Source organism: Melanerpes formicivorus, unplaced genomic scaffold (genome assembly GCF_026170545.1).
Source record: "Melanerpes formicivorus ecotype bairdi unplaced genomic scaffold, bMelFor1.0.p_v2 SCAF_14, whole genome shotgun sequence".
In the NCBI taxonomy this organism is placed as follows: domain Eukaryota; kingdom Metazoa; phylum Chordata; class Aves; order Piciformes; family Picidae; genus Melanerpes; species Melanerpes formicivorus.
In genome coordinates, this window is record NW_027142366.1 from 11,295,480 (window position 1) to 11,319,086 (window position 23,607).

A 23,607-nucleotide genomic window follows, 5' to 3' on the forward strand; every position below is an offset into this window, starting at 1 on the left:
CTCCAGAGGCCATGCCTGCTGCCCTCCTAAGATTGCTCCAAACAGGGCTGTTTTGGGGAGTTCACCTTCCCAGCAGCCTTAGCAGAGCTTCTGCTTTTGCATTCACAGCCAGCTTTGTTCCCTCTCCCCCTGTGCTCCCTTTCCATTGGCAGGCTATGAGGGCACTGCTGAAGTCTGGAGATACCAAGAAGATTGTTTTCTTTGCGGGAGTTTCCAAACAGAGAGAGATTTATATCATGGCAGCCAACTACCTGCAGTCCCTGGACTGGAGGAAGGACCCTGAGATCATGAAGAACATCATCAGCTTCTACTCCAAAGGAAGGGCCCTTGACCTGCTGGCAGGATTCTATGAGGCATGCGCCCAGGTACAGCTCCCTTCCATGAGTCCTGAAGGTGCTTGGCTTGTTAGCTCTGGAGCCAGATGTTGACCTCATTTCTCCTCTGGCAGGTGGAAATCGACGAGTATCAGAACTATGAGAAAGCACAAGGAGCACTGACAGAAGCATACAAGTGCCTTGCAAAAGCAAAGACCAAAAGCCCTCTGGAACAGGAGAGCAAACTGGCACACTTGCAAAGCAAGCTGACCCTGCTGAAGCGATTCATCCACGCTCAGAGGTGAGCTGCAGCACCCGGGGCGTGCAGTGGCAGGCATGCCCTACAAGAAGGAAAGCTTTGCTGGTGCCTGCAGTTTGTTTCAGACCCACTGCTAGAGGCTGCTGCCTGTTTCTAGCCTGCTGTGGTTGTTCAGTTGCTGTTGAGATGGAAGGTGAAAAGATGAGCTGGAGTGCAAGCAGGAGTCCTGACCTAGGGAAGCAGCTTTTTGGTGATTAGTGCAGTGAAAAGAAAATCTTCCCTGTTGCTCAGACAAGCAGCTGCGTGCTCTCCTCTTTCTGCTCTTTCCTAGAGTGTACCCTGAGGACCCCAAGGAAGCAGTCAAACAGTGTGAACTTCTCCTGGCTGAGCAAGACATGGACAGTGCCATCCGCCACGGCGACATCCTGGGCTTCCTGGTGGAGCACTATGTGCGGGCGGAGGAGTTTGGTGTGGTGAGCTCCTCCTTCATCCTTCCCATCCACAGGGCCCCTGTTTTCTGTGCACCAAGCATGGGATGGCTTTCCCATACAGGAAGCTCCTCCACGTGGAGGCTGCTATACAAGAGCTGAACAGCTCTGCAGGGTGTGCCAGACCTCAGGAGCTGTAGCAGTGTTAAAGTGGTTTTTGTTTCATGGGACTGAAGAGAAAAAGAAAGCTCAGAGGGCACAGAGCGTGAGTAGTGGTGGGGTCTGAAGCACTCCCACTCACAAGGTAGGAGCAGAAGGGTCTGTCTGGGTGTGTGGCTCAGCAGTGGCACTGCCCTTCACTTGCCACTTGGGCCACAAAAGAAAATGGTAAAGGAACTGGTGAGTCAGGGCAGGAGTGCCACACACCTCAGTGCTTGGGCTGCACTGTCACCTGCTTTAGCATGAGGCAGAAGCATGCCAGGGGCTGGTTTCTCCAGCTGTGCTGATTACCTGGGTTGGCACATTGCTTTTGAAGAGCTCCAGAGGTCCCTTCCAATCCCTAAGATCCTGTGATCCTCTGTTTGCAGAGTTTCACTGTCAGGAGAATGCAAAACCAGCCTGTGAGAAACTCATGGCTAAGTGCTAGCAACCCTCAGCACTGAGCTCTTGCCAAGGGCTCACCCGGGCACTGAGGCAGATGCTTCTCACCTTCTACAAGGTGACCTGGCTAGTGGATGAGGGAAGTGTCATGGACATTGTCTGCCTGGACCTTAGTAAAGCCTCTGACACTATCTCCCACAGCATTCTCCTGCAGAACCTCCTGCTGCAAGGCTTGGCTCAGTGCCTTCTGCACTGGATTAAAAGCTGGCTGATGGCTGGGCCCAAAGAGTGGTGGTGAATGGAGCTAAACCTGGCTGGCACCCAGTCACCAGTGGTGTCCCCCAGGGTTCAGCCCTGGGGCCTGTCCTCTTTAGTATCAAGGATCTGGATGGGGAGATTGAGGCACCCTCAGGATCTTTGCAGATGGCACAAAGCTGGGTGGCTGTGTCAGTCTGCTAGAGGGGAGGGAGGAGTGCCTGAGGGAGCTGGGTTTGTTCAGTCTGGAGGAGGCTGAGGGGAGAGCTCATCACTTTCTACCACTCTCTGAAGGGAGCTTGGAGCAAGCAGCTGCTGCTTCTTGGTGTCAAGTGACAGCACCAGAGGAAATGGTTCCAAGCTGCACCAGGGGAGTTTCAGGCTGTGGATCAGGAAATATTTCCTCATTGAAAGGGTTCTCAACATTGGGATGGTCTGCCCAGGGCAGTGCTGGAGTCACCATCCCTAGAGGTGTTTAAGCAGTGTGTAGACCTGGCACGGTCAGGGACATGGTTTAGTGCTGGGTTGAGGGTTGGACTGGATGATACATTCTGTGCTTTTTACAGGGACTCACACAAGAAGCAGCCCCACTCCCCAGTAACAGTGGTCTCTCTGCACTCCTGTAGGCTTACCAGTATCTAGAAGAGCTGCAGAAGAGAATCCCACCCCACAACCTGAGCTACTATGTGACTCAGCAGACGCTGGAGGCAGTGCACCGCCGAGCTGGCGTTCCCTTGAGCCAAGCCCTGGCCTCGGAACAGATTCACCACAGCAGTGTGGAGAACAAGGAGGTGGAAGAAGTGGTTGATGAAGTGGAAGACCCTTGAAAGCTTACTTACCAAATGCAAAGCTGACTTTAATACTAAGTCATTTATTCTGTCCTTATCAGAGGTCAGGCACCAGTCAACACACCACTGGGACAAAGCTTTTTGGTTACTACCAAGACATTTATTCTTCCTGCTTGACTGTACAAGCAACAGCACGGGAGTGAACAGTTGTCTCAAACACCACCCACAGAGGTTCTTGTACATCCTGTACAGAAGCTGGCTTTTAGGTTTTAATAAATTGGAGAGGGGTGAAAAGCCACCAGGAACTGTGTGCAGTAACTCCAGGCCTTTTCCCAAGTGCAGAAAGGAGAGGAGTAGCTGAGGTGCAAACTCCTGAGCTGCCACCATTTTCACGTACAACCTTGACCAGCTCAGGTTGCTAACTGCTTTATCAGCCTCTAGAAAAAAAACAATCTCTGTCCCAGTGCAGGAGCTTGGGGGAAAGTCAGACTCCTGCAGCATGATGGAGACCTTGCCCAGCCCCCAGCTTTTGTCTTTACGTACATCCGAGGGTCACGCAGAGTCACCCGTCACAAACACCTGGGCACAGGCTGGGAAGCACAGCGTGACAGGGGAAGGGACTGCTGGAGGTCAGCTGGTCCAATTGTCCCTGCTGCAGCTGGGTCACACTTTGAGCCACTCAATCTTCTTTCTCTGTGAAGTGTCTTTTCCCAGTGCATCAAGTTACTCTGTGCCAGTCAGATTTTAGGCTGCGGATTTCTTCCCTGGCACAAGCAGGACCATGAGGAGTGAAGCCCAGTGTAAGCAGCCAAGGTTTTGCTCACCCTTAAGCCCCCTGCTGTGCCCCAGAGCTGCATGTCTGATCACTCTGATACATTTCACAGCCCTGAGCAGCCCTTCTGCTTACAGTGGTTCTTCTTTTTCTTGTTTGGTGACTTGCTTCAAGGCCTGGGGTGAGGGTGAAGGTTTCAGGGGTAAGCTTTCAGGGAAGAGGGCAGGGGAAAGAGACTTTTAAGGCCAAAATCTGGATGTTAGTTATGCTGTCCTGAAGTGATACCAAAAGCACTCCTGCTTTGTGCCTTCCTAAACACAGCACAACTCCAGCTCAAGCCTTAAGGCCTGGCAGCTGATCAGCACTGTGTGTGGCTCTCCAGTTCTCATGTCCCATCAGCAGTGCCACCCCCTGAGAGCTGCTCCCCCAGACTGCCTGCGGGAAGGCTTGGGGACGTGTCACAGACCCTCCCTGAGCGACCCTTCCCAGCCCTCCTGTTTCTCTGACAAGAAGCCTGCTCTGAGCTCTTCCCTGTATTTTTAGCAGAGCTCTCAGCCCTGCCAAGGTTATAAATAGGTGGGGTGGGGGCTGGGGAGGCGTGGGGAGGATGGCAGCGCTCGCCTACCTTCCTGCATCTGTACACTCTGTACCGGATGGCAGCCGGCGCTCAATTGGCCTCCACTACAAAGTCCAGATGTCAAGTCAGGTTCTCTGGCTCACAGCTCTGCACCCTTCCCCCTTCTTCCTCTCCTCCAGCCAGGTGACTGCTGAAGAGGCTGCAGCAGTGCCTACACAGAGCCAGCTGGCCACAGGATGAGGCAAATGTCATTCTTGTCACCCCTCAGCTAGGAAGGGCCGATTTGGAGTTTCTTTTTCAGGTTCTCCAGCAGCAGCAAGTTCTGCAAGGCCAGCCTCCTGCAGTCACCATCTGGATCTTTCTCGACCACATCTGTAAAAGAAGCAGCCCACTGTTAGCTGGAAAAGGGTAACAACTGCTCCTCCCTTAACACTGACCACCAGAGAGCAGCAATAAACACAACGCTAAGCCTGGGCTAGACATAAGCACCTGCAGGAATGACATCAGACCAGAAGGCAGAGGCACAGACTTGGTCACCTTCACAGCATGAGTTGAGCTCAGGCCTGGCTATCACAGAGAAGTGTTCAGTTCATCCATGGAGCAGAAACAAAGCCTCAGGTGGGCTGAAGCACTGAGGAACCTGCCTGACCTGGGATCCCTTGGGATCACCTCCACGCCAGAACTCTCACAGTGCCCTTGTGCTGCACCTCACCTTCCTACAGCTGACCCACTGCCAGGAATGCAGCCTGCACTCAAAGCCACTGACTCAGAAGCCTGAAGTCTCTGAGTTGTGCCAGTTCCTGCCCTCTGAAGAAATGCTGAACCCCATGGCAACGCTGCCCTTCAAGCAGGGCCCAGAAAGGGGCAGGCCCCCCAAAGGGGCAGGCCCCCCAAAGGGGCAGGCCCCCAGGTTCAGCACACCGGTCTGCTGAGAAAGCAGTGGTTCTTTCACACTTCATGCAGCACATCAGGGAGGGCATGAAGCTGCTTCCAGCAGCTGTTATTTCAGGGGCCCTTCATGGGCCTGCAAAGTAAAAACCAGGATGCACGCAGGATGTCTGAGCAGGGGCAGCCTGGAAGAGCAGCCAGGCTGCGGTAGGAAATCCTGTACGCAGGAGCAGGGCGCTCAGCGCCGGCGCTGCTAGCCCAAACACATGACTCATGCCCTGCAGCAGCGCTATTTATAGCCTGGGGACAGCTTCAGCCTGGCCTTTCCACACCCCTCCACCGAAGGCAGAAAGGGGAGGCTCCGAGGCAGGCTGGTACGAGCTCCAAAGCTGAGGCTGCTATTTTCAACGGCCACGAGCTTGGATCTTGGATGGCTGCCACCAAAAGGGAGGCACAGGGCACCAGAGCACCCTTCAGGGCCTCACAGCAGCTTACCAAGCTCTGCCCCAGCTCTGCAGCACCGGCAAGGGGCGGGGAATTCCCTCAAAGGCAGCTGCTGAGGAACCAGAGGAACCGTTTCCTAGAAGTGCTTAGGTATTCCCTCCCTCCCCCAGGAACCATCAGGCTACACAGTACTAGGTCCAGCAAGGCAGCAGGGGCAGTGACAGAAGTGTGAGGTGATCCCAGCCTCCCTCCCCAGCTGAAGTATCCCAGAGCATCCACTCAGCAGGCAGTGCTGTGGCAGGGACCGAAGCAGTTTCTTACACCACTTTCTAACAGGGAACAATTGGAGGAGCAGGAGCAGTCACATTCACACCATGAACTCCAGCAAGCTGCACAGGCTGTGATGCAGTAACAAGCTGGAGCCTTGCATTCATGGATAACCTTTGCCAGCCAACTCTTCCTCATTCTGCTTCAGTCACTGCAGGAGAAAAGTCAATGCTTTAAGCTGAAACCCAGCGTGGGGACTTCTCCTGGCCCTCAGGCATGGCAGCAGAAGGCTTCCAGGCTTGGCAGCTTCTCCTTGTCTCCCAGCTACAGCAGCAGATCTAGTATGTGACTCTTCCTGCAAACTTTGCCTGGAAGACTCATGAAGCACCAGTAAGGCTGCTGGCTCAAACTCATGGTTCAGTCACTCAGGTAGGTCTCTAGTGCCTGACCTCACCTGCTGGAGCAGGGAGGAGCTGTTTTACCAGAATCTTGCAAGGAGCAGCAAAGGCACAGCCCAAGAGGCTGCTGTGCTGCAGGAAGCAGCTCCAGAAGCCCTTTTAAAGTGCACTAAAGACATTAATGGATGTGCAGCCAAGTCTCAGTGGAGCCTGCTGTTGAGGGGCTTTACTGCAGACCACCAGCCCAGGAGCAGAAAGTCAATGAGGCCTTCTACAGGCAGCTGGCAGCAGCCCCATGATAGCAGCTCCTGGTGCTCATGGGTGACATCAACCACCCTGGTATTTGCCAGAAAGGCCACAGCCAGGCACACACAGGCCAGAGGCTCCTGCAGTGCACTGATCAGAACTTTCTGACACTGGTGGTGAGGGAACCAATGAGGGGAGAGGTGTCCTGCTGGGCCCTGTATTAACAAAGGTCAGGGAGAAAAGGTCTTGGCTGCAGTGACCATGAGGTGGTGGAGTTAGGATCACACAAGGAAGAAGCAGTAAGTGGGACTGCAACCCTTGACTTCAGGAGGGCTAACTTCCAAACCCCACCACTCTGTGCTTCTGTGGAGTGGCAGTTGTTAAGGTTTCTGAATGGCTCCTTCAACCATTCCCCTTCTGTACATCACACACAGCTGTCATCTCATCCTGCTCTCATTCCCACTAGGATCCACCATGCACTTTCCCTGCAGAAGCACCACATGCAGAGGTGCCTGCCACACTGCCTTCCAGCCCAGCCATCCTCCTCCTCCTTCCACACATAACTCATGACAGACAGATCAGGCAGCCCCCAGGCTGGATGTGCATTTGTGACACTCCTGGAAAGGCTCTGCTTGGTGGCAGCAGTGTTAACTGCAGAGGCAAGCAGATTCCACAGAGCACACGTGTCATGGGAACAGTGCAGCTCTGGGCCCCAGAAGGCAGCTCTCTTCCTTCCAAAGAGCAGAAAGCTGCACAACCTGCAAGGAGCAGAGGCCACAGTGTCACTGTTGCTTCCTGCCTGCTCCCTGTGGGAAGCCAGCTCACCAAGAGTGAGAATGGTGAAGGAAACCAGCCCAGGGACTCACAGGAGGTCCACTCAGAACACAGGGCAGGCTTCAGAGCTCTGAGCACACAGCACAGCTGTTGCCTGAATGATTTATGTGAGACACTGGCACAGGTTGCCCAGGGAGGTGGTAGAAGCCCCCTTCCTGGGTGTTTTTAAGGCCAGGCTGGATGTGGCTCTAGGCAACCTCATCCAGTGGAAGGTGTCCTAGCCCACGGCAGGGGAGTTGGAACTATATGACCCTTGAGGTCCCTTCCAACCCTGTGATTCCAATGTGTGAAGCTCCAGCCTAGCCTAGAGACAGCTGTGTGGATGCCAGGTGTACTGGCTGCAGCTGCAGACTCAGCTGCTGCCCTGCATGGGCTCTTCTTTCCACCAGCAAGAGGGAGGCAGGAGATGGGGCACTAAGGAATCTCATCTCATGGACATGATGTAAACAGGCCACACAGGCCTTGGATGTCACTGCTGGTCCAAGTTCCTTTCCTTGGATGTACATGCAATGTGACAAACTTCTGGAGCTGCATGAGGTGGCTGGCTGGATGCTCAGGCAGAAGGAAGGGGCACATGCTAGATTTGGTGGGTTGGCCTGTGAGGTGAGGGTAGCCACACTCAGATGCCAGGGGCCTCCCTCAGCTTTTGCTCTGGGTACCTCAGTGACATCTGTACAGCACCATGGGGTCTGTTACCTCCCCAACAAAGATGCTCCCCACACAAAGCTCTGGTGCACCACCACTACAGAGACACTACACAAAGACTGCACCACTGAGCAGAAAAACACTGTTGTGCACCACATCTTACCTCCCAGCCAGGACTGGGCCTCCAGGAGCTCTTCTGTCATGTCCTCTAGCAGGCGCTCTGCAGGGACGCTGAGGAGCAGGGAGGAGACGCAGGACAGCAGCCCCTGGCGCACGTAGCTGTGGCAGAAAGACAGCCGCTCAGAGCCTGCAGCTTCGTGCTCTGCCCTCATTTCCTCACCCCAGCCTTTCTCCTCTGCCAACTGTTTGTGATTATGATGACTTCTGCCACATTCCTACTGATGAGGATGCACTCATCCCCCAGCTGGCAGAGCGCCCACACCCAGCCCCTGCCACGCCGTGGTGGTGCAGGGAGTCTGGCCTAACTCAGAGTCCTGGACAAAGCAGGGACTGCTTAGAGCATGAAGTCTTCCTTTCTTTCCAGAGTTGAATGCTGGGATGGAATCTACAGTTTCCTGAGCTCCCCAAGTAAACAGAGATGGAACTATCCCATGGACAGTTGATGAAGACATTTGTCATGCTGCCTCTAGGGAGTGACTGCACCTCCACGCCGGAGGAGCAGCCAGGTTTTCATGCTGGTCTGAAAGTGCCTTCAGCACATATCCTTGCCATACTCAGTCATGAGAACATGAGGCTGGAGGAGAGCAGAGTTAAGGCACTGACATTGTCAGCCAGCTGCTAATCCTGGCCAGAGACAAGCCATGGCTGGAGACTGGCTCACAGCTGGTCTCCAGAGGTGCAAGCACACAGCCACAGCTCACCAGTCGGTGTGGAAGCGCAGGGTCCAGACGAACTCCAGCAGGGCCTTTCCCATTGCAGTGACTGCCTGAAACACAGGGAGACAACAGAAACACTGGACACCTTCCCACTCACACCACCCCACAGAGCTGGGCCTGTGCTTGTCAGCCTGTTGTGAAGGTCCCAGGCAGCTCAGTGTCCTGCACAGATGAGGACAGAGGCAGCACAGCGTGCCCAGCCTGCCCCAGCAGCTGACAGCTTTTCTAGCAGCAGCAACACACAGTGCAGGGCTGTCTTGAGCCCCAGGTCTCTTTTTCTGAACATCTTTTCCCAGCCCTTTCTGCACCCTCTCAGCAGCTCAAAGCTGCTGGCAGGCCCCAGAGCACACTGCTCTTAGGCTGGAAGCCCTTCCTGCTATCTGCCAGCTCATGCAGCCTTTCTTACCACAGTGTTGACAGCCAAGTACATCAGGATTGCTAAAGTGTGGACCAGTCTTCCAAGGACAAAGTGGTCTTCCCCCAGGAGATCAAATGTGGTCAAAGGCCTGCAAGTGGAAGTTAGAGAGTGCTGTAGCAGTGAGGTGGCTGAGCAGTTCACCCTCAGAACAGGCAGGGTGGTTATGCAGGGAGCTCTGTGCCCCACAAACCTAAATCCCTACAGCAGTCACTGAGTCATTCCCAGTCTAACACAGGCCACAGATGTTTGCTCTCCTCTTTGCTCCCAGACTCATGATAGCCTCTGCTCCTACAGCAGGGATCACACTCTACCTGCAGGCTGCATTAGGACTGCAACTGGCACTGCTGCCATACCAGAGACCCACCACCAAGCCACTGGAATCTTGACTCCTATGAAATCAAATCCTTAACCTTCCTCGGGTAAGCAAAGACTCAAACCAGCTGAGAACAGCCTGTGCCCTAGAACGTGGTCACAAGAGCCAGCCCAGGTAACAAACCCAACCCTGTCAGAGTTCACTTTGGTTCAAGACTGCAGTCTGAGTTCTGCAGTGTTCTGTGAAGCAGCCCAGATGGAGGTGCAGCCAAGGCAACTGGTTTGGTGCTGCCAAAACTCCCCTGCCTGTGTACCTGCTGATAGCATTTTCTTTGTGATTTATCTTCAGTTCTGCAGGGTCTAACAGACTGCTGCCAACAAGACTTTTCATGAGGGGACAAGAGAGACTGGTTTGAAGCTGAGGGAGAGCAGGGTTAGACTGGATCTTAGGAAGAAGTTCTTCAGTATGAGGGTGGTGAGAGCCTGGAATAGGTTGCACAGCAAGATTGTGGATGCCCCCTCCCTAGAGGTGTTTAAACAGGCCAAGTTGGATGAGCCTTGGGCAACTAATTCTAGTTGAGAGGTGTCCCTGCCCATGGCAGGGGGGTGGAGTAGATGATCTCTGAGCTCCCCCCACCCTAAGCCATTCTATGAAGACTTCATAGGGATAAGTGCAAGAGACCACAACCCCCTCCTCTAAGCATTATGTATAAGCCAGGCACCAGTGTGGTGGCACTGGACTCCCACAGAGCTGCTGGGCTTCAGCCTGCTGCTCTGAGGCAAGCAGGAAGCTTCCCTCTGGCTGCTGCCATGCCCACACCCCAAGGTGTCCACACTCACCTGTCAAAGTGCTGAATCAGTGGGAAGAAGAAGTGCCCAGCAATAGAGTTGAACTCATTTGGGCTGGCAGCCGGTTCCACTTGAGCCTGACCCTGCCCAAGAGAAACACAAAGTCTAGACACAAGCTGCAGCATCTGACTCTTCCACTTCCCTGGACACCATGACCACCATGAGCTCCTTGCAGCCATCCCTCTCTCGGCCACTGCTTCTTGTACAGCTATGGCAACCATTTTGCAGACTGAGTGGCTCAGTTCCCACTGCAGACCGCTGGCTTGGATGTAAGAAACAAAAGCTGCAGGGGCCAAGGGAGTTTGGGGAAGCAAGTTCTCCAGGGTGAACCACAGGGGAGTTCTGGGAATTAGGAAGCTGCCACCAGTTGATCTTCCTGAAAATCAGGAAGCCTGAGACAGTGCAGTTCAGAGGCAGCTGCTGTGACAGGCTCTGGGACTGAGAGGTACAGTCACAGCTCCCTGCAGCGGCCAGAGGGGCTCAGAACAAGCACAGAACACAACCACTCTCCCTCAGGGAGAGCAGAGTTCAAGATTTGCTTTCCTCTCACTGCCACAAGACTTGGTACTTCTGCACTGACTCAGCCAGATAAGAAGGTAACTTTCTGTTTGGGTTGGGCCCAGTCTCACAGGTATTTCACCCTTCCCAGAGAGGGCTACAGCAACTCCTGCTGCATTCGGCCTGGGTTTGCTTCTGCCTTGGCCTCACCCTCGCAATTCTCCGAGTCTTGCTTTTGATCCTCTCATCAACAATGCTCCTCCAGTCCTTAGAGCTGTCACTTCCAGGAAGAAGCTGGATTCCAGGTTTTGGAGCAACAGAAGGCTTGGTGTCTCCATGGGATTTGGGACAGGACAGTTCCTGAGCTGCCAAAACCAATACCTAGAGGAGAAGAGAGAGGTGGCTAAAGAGGAGCAATCCCTGTGCCAGGGAACATCACCAGAGTTACCTGCAGCCAGAGTGATAGGAACAGCAAGGCAGGAAGGCACAACAGCTTTACAATCATAGAATCATAGAATCAATAAGGTTGGAAAAGACTTCAGAGATCATCAAGTCCAACCTGTCACCCAACACCTCATGACTACTAAACCATGGCACCAAGTGCCACATCCAGTCCCCTCTTGAACACCTCCAGGGATGGTGACTCCACCACCTCCCTGGGCAGCACATTCCAATGGCTAACAACTCTCTCTGGGAAGAACTTTCTCTTCACCTCAAGCCTAAACCTCCCCTGGTGCAGCTTGAGACTGTGTCCTCTTGTTCAGGTGCTGGTTGCCTGGGAGAAGAGACCAACCCCCACCCGGCTACAACCTCCCTTCAGGGAGTTGTAGACAGCAATAAGGCCTCCTCTTCTCCAGGCTAAGCAACCCCAGCTCCCTCAGCCTCGCCTCACAGGGCTGTGCTCAAGGCCTCTCCCCAGCCTCATTGCCCTTCTCTGGACATGTTCAAGAGTCTCAATGTCCTTCCTAAACTGAGGGGCCCAGAACTGGACACAGGACTCAAGGTGTGGCCTAAGCAGTGCTGAGGACAGGGGTACAATAACCTCCCTGCTCCTGTTGCCACACTATTCCTGATGCAGGCCAGGATGCCATTGGCCCTTTTTTGCCACCTGGGCACACTGCTGGCTCCTGTTCAGCCAGCTCAGAATGCAGAACAGCACAAGAACTGACGCCCAACCACCCACCTGGCTTTGAGGTACTGGCCAAGCACTTGGTCACTGAGCCCTGAAACAGAACAGTGGCTCCTTCTTCACACAGTAAGGGCAATGATGTAGTCACAGGCAGCTTGCTGCCTTTCAGAAAGTGAGGAGAGAGCAGGCTGCTGCTGTGTTAGGTAATGGCAGCTGCCCCTGGGCAAGTGGCCATCCTGTGAGGAAGGATGGCTGTGTAACAGTGCAGCAGGGTTGTGAACAAGAGGGCAGAGCCAGGCACAAATACCAGTGTTAGAGATTCTCTAGCTTTTGCCTCCTGCCATGAGCAATAAAAGGCAACTCCAGCAAGCCTCAGGGAAGCAGCAGTGCTGCAGCAAAGGCCCAGGGGAAGCAGGAAGAGCAGAGCACTCACATCGAGGATGTCCACACGCTGCCGGAGGCTGTAGTTCAGAGAGTAGAACTGGGAGGTCAGGTACTGTGCTACCTGTACAGAGAAACCAAGGCACAGTGAACACAGCCCCAGGCTGGGAACAGCCTGGCCTCTAACTCTCAAAGCTTCCTGGCAGTTAACAGCTCCCCAAGAGAAAGGAAGAGATGGGCAGTGCAAACCAGGCACTTCCATTTGTCACTTCCTTCCTTGGAAGTAACCTGGATGTGGGACTCTGCCATTCTTCTCGCTCCTAGGCAGAGGTACCCAGCTGCCACAGCAGCTTTGGCACTTGGAAGAAGACCTTACTGTGGCCTTTCAGTACTTCAGAGGGGGCTTGTAAGATGAAGAGAGGCTTTTTAACAGGCTCTGTACTGACAGGACAAGGGGTAAGGGTTTTTAACTGCCAGAGGCTAGATCTGGATTGAACATGAAGAAGTTCTTTCCAGTGAGGGTGGGGAGACACTGGAACAGGTTGTCCAGCAAAGCTGTGGATGCCTCTCTGCTGAAAATGTGCAAGCTCAGGCTGGATGAGGCTTCCAACAACCTAATCTAGTGAAAGGTGTCCCTGGCCATGGCAGGGAGGGTTGGAAGTAGATGCCATGTAAACATCTTTCCAACCCAAACCATTCTGTGACTGTGATTCCAATCACCAGCCAAGTTTCCTTCTAGAGAAGTCTTTTGTGCCTCAGCTTCCCCCTCCATGAAACAATCTCCCCTTCAGTGCAAGTGCCTATCTAATCTGCCTTGTCAGACTCATGCTGAGAGGCTCCAAACAGCTCCTCCAGTCCATTACAGCTCTAATGGTTTTCTTTCCTGTTGTCCCAGCCACCCATTGCAGATTCTTCAGAACCTAGCCCAGCTCTGCATGAATGCTGCCAGACATGGAGCAGGTTATGCATGCTTTGAAAGCTGCTTCTACCCAGGTAGCAAAAGGCTTCAGCTGCTGCCTGAGGCTCAAGTGGACAAAGGGGAGCAGCAAAGGGACTCACAGGTATTGGATCTGTGGTTAAGACAGCTACTTGAGCTCTCTGCCGGAGCGCTGCAAAGCCTTCCATGCAGGTCTTCTCCTCCAGGTGCAGTAAGATTTTTGCCAGTTCCACACTAACCTGCTCAGAATATGAGAGCAAGAAAAGGAGTGAAATCACTGCAGATGGTTTGGGGTTGTGTTTTGGCTGTCTTGCCCCCTCACAGGATTTCCATCACACTTCTAATGTTTCAGCAGAGGGAGTATGGAACCCAGGCAACAGGTCCCTTAGGAAGGGAGGAAGGAAGGAAAACACATGCAGCTGAATGCCATCAAGACTGGTTTCTGAACACACTGAACAAACCCCTGGGCCAATTTCTCTGTCCACATGCACTTGGACTTTCAGGACAAGTGGTGGCATCATGACAAAGAGGACTTGTCACTGTACCTGCTGGGTTAAAGGGCACAGTACCACACCCAAAGCCCCACCCAGCTGAGGAAGGTGGCTGATGAGCAGCAGCAGTCTGCACCTGGCTTGCCAGCCTAAACCCTTTCCTCTCTCAGCTGGCAGAGGTCTGTTTCCCTGCCACCTTCAAGTGTCCACCAGCAGGTGGTGGTGAGCACTCATCACACCAGTGACCTTGTCCCAGGTTCTTCTCCTCTTGCTCAGTACAATCCACCTGCTCCCCCAGGAGGAGGAAGCAAAAGCAAACAGGGAAAGCCCATTTGGGTTCATGCCCCTTTGTGCTGAATAACAATTACATCCCATGTCAATCAAAATCACAGACAGTTCAGTTAGAATCAATTGGTCTCTGGAATTTGTGGCTGCACTTCCAGTGTTTCCTCCCCCCAGCACAGAGCTTGAAGCTTCCTCTCTCTTTCCTCACATTACATTCAGGGCATTTCATTACCAGCTGCTGAAGGCCACACTGCTGCCAGCACCTTCACCTGCTCCTTTGTTCCCTTGTGCTTGGTAGCCTCACCTCCACAGTAACTACTTCATTTTACTTCCCTTCCCAAGTTGAAAGCTTTAAACCCAGGTCCCCAGTAGCCTGGCTGCTGCTGTTGGCATGCTTAGTCTCCTGACAAGGAGAGGGGCTGCCCTGCACTGCAGCAGCTCAGCTCACACTGCTTCACCTCTCTCGCTGCTGCTGGATTCCTCCGGATCAAGCCCTCAAGAGCCTTGACTGTAGCTTCCCATTTGTCCACATCCTCACAGCCTGTCAGCACTGAAAAGTAATCAGAAGCAAACAGAAGCTATTAACAGAATAGTTGCACTTGGGCATATACCCCAAGCTTTCTCCTGCCCATAGTTTGTCATGTTTCAGGCAGGTATCACTGACTCAGCACAGGAGCAGCTCTAGGGACAACCCAAACTGCTCAGGAATTACAAGTCCAGCAGCTAAGCCCAGGTGACTGCAATCCTGCACCTTACTTAGACTAACTCAGAGAAAATTAAACCTGCAGAGACCATGCTCCCAGCCCCAGGCAGAGGCTCAGCCCCTGAGCTCCCACCTTCAATACAGTCTCGGAGATAGAGCGGAGCCTTGGCCGTCAGTTCCTTATCCTCTGACATGTCGTAAGGGATGAGGTCATCATCACTGCAAAACACACAGAGGCAGGGCTCAGCCCAGGGGCTACAGCCCTCCACACAAAAGGGAAGGAACCTGCACATGCACTGTCCTCACACCACTGCTCTTGCATCACCCAGCACTGCTGAAGCCCAGGCTGAAAGGGTTCCTCAGGAAGTTGTATGAATTACTCTGCAAAGCAGCTCTGTGACCAGATCTGGAACTGGACCTCCTGGCCCAGTGCAGGAAGGAGTGAGGTGACTCTTGAGATTTCTTTCTACATTGATGAAGTGACAGAATAAGGCAGAGCTGCTACTGAATTGCACAGCTACAGCCCTAGCTGCAGGGAAACTGCACCCAAGGCCAGAGGAACAAACACAGCAGCTGTGCACAGCACAGGCTGTGCTGTCACCAGTGACTAACAGCTGCCTACAGAGCCCTGCTTTGCTGCAACACTCAGCTGAACAAGCTCAGGGAGCAGACCCTCAAGTACAGCTCCTGAGAGCTCCTTTCTCCCCATGGCTGCTGTGCTCTCTTCCTTTCCCTGGGTTCCTGGCCCCATACCTGTCAAGCTCAGCATCTGACTCTTCAGCTGGGGCCACAGGGGCTGCTGTTTGGGGTTTCTTGTCACCGTCTGACACCGATGGCTGTCCAGCAGCTTTCTCAGCCCTGCTGTGAGGAACAAGCAGCATTAAACCCAATATAGCAACAACCCTTCACAAGCCAGAAGCTTCCACAGCATCAGCCCTTGCTGCCTAAACATAAGGGCAGATGATGACTCCTGCAGCAGGCTCCCACCTAGCCTGGCCTACACAAGAAGCAGTCTGGGGAGGAGACTGGGTGAGGGGAGAAGAGCAGCAGAATCTCTTAACAGAAGAGAGCACAAAAATGAGGCTGGCTGGCTTGCTGGGCTGCCTCTGCACTCACTTGGGGACTGCTAAGGAAAGCTTCCTCTGTGGTAACTGGCCCACACTGCTCTGCACCCTGTAAGAACCCAGGAATGACACTCCAATGAGGAAGACACATCCTGCACCACTGCTAGGGGGATGAACACAATACTGGGGAGCTTTTCCTGTACCTATTTCTGTGGACTTTGGCAGGTCCTTTCACCTCTCTGCTTCTCAAATGCTTTCTATGCTGACTATGCCCCTAAAATGGGAGCAGATCTGGACAGCTTCATTTGCCACTAACATGAAGTGCTCCATTCATCTGCTGATAAGGCTAAAAACTAAGTGCTTTGGAGAGCCCCAGCAGATGCTGTGGTGAAGTTCAGAGCACCAAAGGCTCTGTCTTTAGGCTGCCACTCAGGCTGGATGCTGGTTACTGCTGAGAGCACAGAGCCCACATGCCAGATTTCCCAGATGTGAACAGAAAGCCCTCTTTGATTCCACTGATGGGCACAGCAGGGCCCTAGAAGCTGCAGCATGGTGTTATCACTTGCAGCTATCAAACAAGCACTTTTAATACACACTACCAGGTTACAGAATCAGTCACAGAATGCCAGGGGTTGGAAGGGACCGCCAGAGATCACAGACTCCAACCCCCCTGCCAAAGCAGGATCACTAGGGCAGGCCACACAGGAACACATCCAGAAGGGTCTTGAAAGTCTGCAGAGAAGGAGACTCCACAACCTCTCTGGGCAGCCTGCTCCAGGGCTCTGCACCCTCACAATAAAAACAGCTTTTTCTCATGCTGGGATTGAATTTCCTGTGATTGAGCTTATGTCCAGTGCCCCTTGCCCTATCACTGGCTCCATCCTCCTGACACAGCCCTTGAGGTGTTTGTAGACATTGGTAAGTTTCCCTCTCAGCCTTCTCTTCTCCAGACTGAACAGCCCCAGTTGTGAATCTAGCATCAGCACACCACGTTGCAAGAGGAAGCTGTGCTACAGTGCTTAGGAGCATGTAAGACATCTGCACCCTGCACACAGCTCTAGTCTGTGACTCAGGCAAAGGGATGGAGAGGAGCAGTAAGCTGGCACTGCCATGAAGAGCAGCAATATCTTACTCTTCTTCATCTGGAAGGCTGGGGACAGCACAGCAGGGTGTAGTCTGCACCAGGAGGGACTTCAATTCTCTTGTTTCATCATCTTCTTCATACTAGACATTGGAAACAACAGTTACTGCACTCTGATTGCATTCAGCACCTCACCCCACTGAACCACGAGCAGATGACCCCCCCCACACCCCATTTGTTCAGAGGTTCTCCAGCCCTGTGGCCTCCCCTGGACCCTCTCCATGTGTTGAGGGCCCCAGAGCTGGACACAGCACTGCAGGTGAGGCCTCACCAGAACACAGGGGCAGAATCCCCTTACTCCATCTGCTGCCAACACTGCTTTTGATGCAGCCCAGGTTACCATCAGCCTTCTGGGCTGCAAGTGCCCATTGCTGGCTCATGTCCAGCCTCTCACCCACCAGCACTTCCAAGTCCTCCTCTGCAGGGCTGCTCTCAATCTCATCATCCCCCAGTCCTTTACTATCATCAGTCTGCCCTGAAGTTTGCCATCAGATGACACTCTTTGGGTCACTCTCAGCCTCCTGCCTCTCTTCTACACCGCTGTTTTCCTCTTTTGGAAAGGGCTGCTGCCTCTATTTCCAGATAAGACATGTTGCAACTTGCTATAATGTCTGGGATCATGTGGTTTAGAGCTTTCCTCCCCTCTCAGCCCTGCACAGCAGACATGAATTTCGTGGTACCTCTCACCTGAAACTTCAGGACAGGCCCTTCAGTGTTTATCTTCAGACTGATGCTCTCAGCCACAACCATCCCCAGACGCCGCACGCAGGGCAGGTTGCTGTCCAGGTGGCATTTCACTCCCTCCATCATGCTTGTGAGCAGCTCTGCAGAGAACCAAGCAGTGCATGAAACAGAAGCAAACAAGAAGAGCCACCTTTGTGCTGGCTCACAGGATGCTAGGGGTTGGAAGGGACCTTGGGAGATCATCGAGCCCAACCCCCCTGCCAGAGCAGGATCACACAGGAACACATCCAGATGGCTCTAGAAAGCCTCCAGAGAAGGAGACTCCACAGCCCCTCTGGGGAGCCTGTTCCAGTGCTCTGTGACCCTCACAGTAAAGAAGTTCCTCCTCATGTTGAGGTGGAACCTCCTGTGCTGGAGTTTGTATCCATTGCCCCTTGTCCTATCCCAGGGTGCAAGTGAGCAGAGCCTGTCCCCTCCCTCTTGACCCCCAGCCCTCAGATATTTATAAACATGTATTAAATCCCCTCTCAGCCTTCTGAGGAAGACTCCTTCTCATCCTGAGGAAGTCTCCCTGTGCCCTTTGCAGCCTCACTCATGCTCCAACAGTAAGGCACAGAATCAGCCTGTAAGCTGAACTCACACCATTCCCCTAACCAGCTCCAGGGCCAGTCCTTGCTTTCCTGGACCAAGATCTAAGGGTCCCTAAACCTCAGTTCAGAGATGCCCTTGTACCAAGCTGTGTGCTACAGCTGCCAAGCCAGAGGGCAGGGATCCATCCCCAGGCACCTGGACAGGCTGCAGAGGTGGGCCAGTACCAATCCCCTGAAGTTCAGCACAGCCAAGTGCAAGGTCCTGCCCTGAGGCTGGTGCAATTTCAAACACCAGTACAGGCTGGGGGCAGAATGGATAGAGAGCAGTGCTTGGGGACACACTCAAACAGGTTGCCCTGAGAGGCTGTGGAGGCTCCAAGCCTCCTAGTGTTCAAAGCCTGGTTGGATGAGGCCTTGAGCAACCTGCTCTCGTGGGAGTTGTCCCTGCCCACAGCAGGTGGAACTAGACAAACTTTAAGGTCCCTTCCAACCCAACCCACTCCATGAGTCTCTACTTTCCTAACTTAAAGCTGCACACTGGCAATTGCATCACAGCAGTGCAGGCTCCCAGCAGGATCCCCTGCTCACCAGGATGAAGATGGGAGCATCCTGATGAGTGAAAGATCCACTCATGGTCAGACCTTCTCTGAACCAAGTCTAGCCTTTGCCTCCTGCCACTGCCTCACCTTGTCTGCAGCTCTCAATGTCAGACTCCTTCAGGTGTGAGAGGCAGATGAGGATGGCCTTGCTAATGTAGTGCTGCTGCTCTGCTGGAGAGTGCTTCACTGCGCTGCTGCTGCCCCACGTCTCCAGCAGCTCCTGGAGCACCTGCAGCAGAGAACTTGAGCTGGCCTCAAATGTCCTCTTGTCACACAGGAGAAAGCTTCTTGGTGAAGCAGGAGTTTGAAACCTGCTTTCACACAGCACATTATCTTCTGGTGGTCCTTTGGAATGGGCTGCCCAGGGAGGTGGTGGAGTCCCCATCCCTGGAGGTGTTTAGGAAGAGCCTGGATGGGGAGCTGGGTGCCATGGTTTAGTTGATCAGATGGTGTTGGGTGACAGGTTGGACTCAATGATCTCAAAGGTCTTTTCCAACCTGGTTAGTTCCGTTCTATTCCTGATGTTAGGGCTTCCCTCACACCCATGAACAGTGACAGAAGCAGCACAGTGCTGCAGCCAGCAGAGCAGGGGTCTGGCCCTCAGACACTTCAACAACAACTCACTTGGATCAGCAAGGGACGCCGAAGGGGATCCAGGGACAGGTAGCCAAGGAGGTTCTGCAGCACTGCAGTCTGCAAGGCAAACCAAGACCTTGCTTTAGCTGGGTGGCAGGCTGCCATCCAGCAATAACAAGAGTGCATTTTTGATGGTGAACTTCTCACTCTAAGGCATTTGAGAGACAGGAAAGTAAGCAACTGAAAAAGCCCCCCAGCCAAGCACAGACTTGCAGGTGCTCAGGAAATACAGGGCACAACAGGACAGGAGTCCAGCACAGCTTCTTTACCACCAAACCCAGATCCACATAGTCCCAGGCAAACATGGAACTCAAGAGCCTAGGGGACATCCCTCACAACAACATCCTAAGCCCCAGAACACTTCCCAACACCTTGTGACAAGCTTGGGTGCACAGGAAAAACAAAAAAGCCAGTGCTTGTCTCTGCAGTCTGATTCTTATCCCTGAGGGTGGCTCACAGCTTCTTCAGTCTCCTCATGATGCAGACCTGTCCAGCTGCCCACAACACTGAAACTGTGTGCAGATAAGCACTTGGTTCCAGAAACCACCACCCAGAAATTCTGCTAACCCCCAGCAAGCCTGGGAGAGCACAGCAATCCCAGGCCTTCACAGCAGCCCTGCACCACTCCCTCCTGGTGGTGGTAGCTGAGGGAATGCAAGTGAACAGCTGCACAGCTCAGGTGCATGGGGAGAGACTGGGGGCTGACTGCAGAGCCAAGAGTGACCTCTTACAGCAGAGGACCTGCACTCAGCTCAAGGACACTGGGGGAAAGCAGCCACTGCCTGGGAGCAGGGGGGAAAGCAGCCACTGCCTGGGAGCAGGGGGGAAAGCAGCCACTGCCTGGGAGCAGGGGGGGAAAGCAGCCACTGCCTGGGAGCAGGGGGGGGAAAGCAGCCACTGCCTGGGAGCAGGGGGGGGAAAGCAGCCATCCCCTGAGTGCTGCTCAATGAGCCCTCACCTTGTGGCCATACTGCAAGAGCAGCACCTTCTGTGTCAGCACGAACTGAGCCTTCTTGTTCTTCACAACCAGGTTCCCCAGCAACCTAGACAAGACATCTGCCCTGCAAGACAGGGCAACAGCAGAACATCAGGACTCCATATAATTAGTGCCATGCTGCCCCCAGCCATAGGGGATTCTCTGAGCAGCTGTTTGCAACAAGGCCTCCAAACCAGCTCCAGCCTTCAGGAGTGAGGCAGCCGCTGCAATTAACGCTGCCCTCGGTTCTTCCATTGCACATCACAAGCCAGATCTTTAAGGTTCTACCTGAGAGTGGAGATGGCACTGTAGGAAACTGCCTGCACAAGAGCTGCCAGCACAAGAGCTGCCAGCACAAGAGCTGCCAGCCTTCACCCTGGAGCAGGGGGGAAGCTGACCCTTACCCAGGGGCTCTCTGCACAAAGCCCAGCAGCACCGCCTCCATCCAGCGCTCCGGCACACACTCCACCAGCCGCCAGCAGATCCTCTGCCAGATGCAGTCTGCCTGGGTGAGCTCTGTCAGGTGGGGCACCAGGACACTCAGGATCTCCTCTGAAGTGGACAACAGGGAAATACACCATGTGGGCAGAACTGGTGCACCAGGGCTCCAGGCCAGCCTGCCAACTTCCAGACCCTCACCAGAGGAAGACATACAAAGTACATCTGGCAGCTCCAAACTGCCTACCTAAACAGCCTCAGGAGCTTGCAGTGCTCCTCCTCACAGGAAACAGCTGGGAAATCTCTCCTCTTTTCCCCCAGCCCTGCCAGCTACTGCACTCAGCAGCTCCTAAGTTCTAGCTACTGCTGCAGGGGTGGGTGTCAAGGTGAAGGTGCCAGTCTCTTTTCAGTGGTACCCAGTAACAGGACAAGGAACAACAGGTACAAGCTGGAACCCTCTAAAGATGAGGAAGAACTTCTTTGGTGGGAGGGTGCTGGAGCCCTGGGGCAGGCTGCCCAGAGAGGTTGTGGAGTCTCCTTCTCTGGAGACTTTCAAGCCCCATCTGGATGTGTTCTGTGTGACCTGCCCTGGGTGTCTCTGCTTTGGCAGGGGGGGTTGGACTCGATGACCTCTGGAGGTCCCTTCCAATGCCTACCATTCTATGATCCAGTGGCTCCAGGGTTCTAAGCAAAACCAGACTGCAGGTTACTCACAGGAGAGGGCAACAATCACACACAGTGGCTTACAGTGGTATTTACAAGGCATTTTTAGACCACTGGGTGAAAAGCACTAGGAGAACATTTAATAGCAATGTCCCAAATGGCAATGAGCTGACAGAAAAGCACCAACACCTAGCACCTCACGAAGAGCCCCTAATGCACTACCTGGTCAGTCTTGCACTCCCTCTGGTGATCATCATCACAGTCACCCTTCTGTACCAACACAGTGAAACTCACTTCCCCCTCCCCAAAGCAGCACTGTAGAACACTCACTTTGCCTTCCATGGACACACACCTTCCCCAGGACGTGAGAAACAAAAGAGATTGAGCAATCCAAGCCACCTAGGGTAAAACAGACACAAGCTTAACCACAGCATCCTCCAAACCACACTCAGCACCAGATTAACCTTGAGAACCATCTCTTCCTCCCTCCACCACCTGCCTTCAGCACTATTATTTAAACACAGCAGAAGTCAGAAGACTAAAGCAGCTCAGTCCCTCATTACCACAACAGTGACAAAGCCACTGGGTCACTCACTACCATTTAAATCTTCCAGACAGCTCAGCCCAGACCAAGTGCCCACGTTCAGCTTTGGCAACAGAGGAGGTTATTTAACTGTGTGGAGGACTGCAGCTTTCAGTGAGATTTTACAAAGCCAGGGCCATCATCCTCATTCCTGGTATCTGCTGCTCTTAAACACAACACACTTCAGCCTGAAGGATGACTACGAGGCTCTGAAATACCCATCAGCTGCATTTCAAACTCCAGCCAGGGCAGCCCTTGCACAAAACACTGAAGAGTCACCTCTGCAGCAGTCCTACAACCTCACCTCTCAGAGAATCAGAAATCTTCTGCAGCACCTCGATGACTGCGCCACCCAAGAGGGGGAAGTAGCTCTGTGGGAAGAACACCGGTGGGCTCTTCCCCTGGAGTTGGTTGCTGACATGATCGGGCAAACAGGCGACCCTGCTGAGCAGAGCCTCCTGCAGCTCCGGGGCGCCAGGCTGCGCTGGCTGCTGGCAGACCTCCCACAGCAGAGCCGCGACCCGACCCTTCCGCAGGAACTGCTCCAGAACCTCAACCACCTCCCTCCGGTGAATGCTTGGACTGGAAGGAAACACGTGCAATAAGTCACCGAAGATCCTGAAGGTTTCTTCCAACCAAAGATCATCCACCCCGGCACTGAGCCATGCCCCTCTCCCCTTTAACTCGTACAAAAGGATGTGAGTGCTGTTCTTTATCTGCTGTGGCCTCACCACTACAACACCGCTGCTCAGTCACACAGAATTTTAACCAAAACTCAAGTCAAAGCGTTTTAATCTCTTTGTGTCTCCACGGTTTCTCCGGCCCCCACCATTCCAGGACATTGGATAAGCGCAGCTGCGGGCAGCTGTGCGAGCTCCGCCGGAAGCACCGGTGCGTCACCTAGGCTCTGCAACGAAGGGACTCGGGGGCACCGAGGGCGGAGCGAGGCCTCCCCACGCTAATTCCCATCCAACTGTACGTTTACGCTCCGGGGGCAACCTCTGGCATCCCTCCTCCCGCGCTCCGAGGGAAACCCGGAGGACAACTGACGCCCCTCCGCTCTCCAGCCCGCCCCGCGGGGCCGCACTCGCCCGCTTCCCAGCGGAGCCGCCCGCCGCCCCAGCAGGACTGACCCCGGGGCGGAGAGGGTTTCCAGCAGGACGCAGAGGGCAAGGCCGGGCGGGCCCTCCAGGAAGCAGCTCTGCCACACGCCCTCGGGCCGCGCCTCACGGGGCGCCCAGACCAGGCGCCGCAGAAAGGTGCCGAAGAGCGCCCGCTCCTGCTCCCCGAGGGCGGCCGTGTCCGCAGCAGCCAGAGCGGCCCGCACCGTGCCCAGCGCCGCCGCCACCACGCTCTCCCCACCCGGCTCCAGCGCTGCCACCGCCTCTCGCAGGGCACACTCCAGCGCCGCCGCCATGACGCCGAGCAGCAACCGAGCTTCCGCCCGCCCTCTGCGGCAGCCAATCCCGCTTCCGCCCGCCCTCCGCGGCAGCCAATCCCGCTTGCGCCCGCCTCTCCAGCCATACCCAATCCCGCTTCCGCCCGCCCACCCGCGGCAGCCAATCAGCAGCGGCTGCCCGGTGACGCTGGCCATCACAATCTCGCCGGTCTTAGTCAGC

The 23,607-nt window shown here is 54.3% G+C and overlaps 2 protein-coding genes across 3 annotated transcripts in view; one reads left to right on the forward strand and one right to left on the reverse strand.

Moving 5' to 3' along the window:
• Nucleotides 1-2,749, forward strand: part of IFT140 (intraflagellar transport 140) — a 70,764-nt gene extending 68,015 nt beyond the window's left edge. For both annotated transcript variants that reach the window (XM_068147012.1, XM_068147013.1), the window contains 4 exons: nucleotides 153-365; nucleotides 449-615; nucleotides 905-1,046; nucleotides 2,483-2,749. In XM_068147012.1, coding sequence (XP_068003113.1) covers nucleotides 153-365; nucleotides 449-615; nucleotides 905-1,046; nucleotides 2,483-2,683 — 723 coding nt within the window. In that variant the 3' untranslated portion in view covers nucleotides 2,684-2,749. The remainder of the gene's footprint in view (nucleotides 1-152; nucleotides 366-448; nucleotides 616-904; nucleotides 1,047-2,482) is intronic.
• A 184-nt stretch (nucleotides 2,750-2,933) lies between these two features.
• Nucleotides 2,934-23,405, reverse strand: TELO2 (telomere maintenance 2). Its single transcript, XM_068147014.1, has 20 exons — nucleotides 23,122-23,405; nucleotides 22,293-22,570; nucleotides 21,736-21,804; nucleotides 20,709-20,856; nucleotides 20,287-20,389; nucleotides 19,317-19,385; nucleotides 18,780-18,921; nucleotides 17,507-17,643; nucleotides 16,811-16,902; nucleotides 15,368-15,472; nucleotides 14,748-14,833; nucleotides 14,370-14,461; nucleotides 13,258-13,374; nucleotides 12,251-12,322; nucleotides 10,899-11,069; nucleotides 10,182-10,273; nucleotides 9,018-9,117; nucleotides 8,597-8,661; nucleotides 7,879-7,994; nucleotides 2,934-4,365 (listed from the first exon to the last, which is right to left on the reverse strand). The coding sequence occupies exons 1-20, from the start codon at nucleotides 23,403-23,405 to the stop codon at nucleotides 4,262-4,264; spliced, it is 2,442 nt and encodes an 813-aa protein (XP_068003115.1). The 3' UTR covers nucleotides 2,934-4,261.
• Nucleotides 23,406-23,607: the final 202 nt, after the last annotated feature.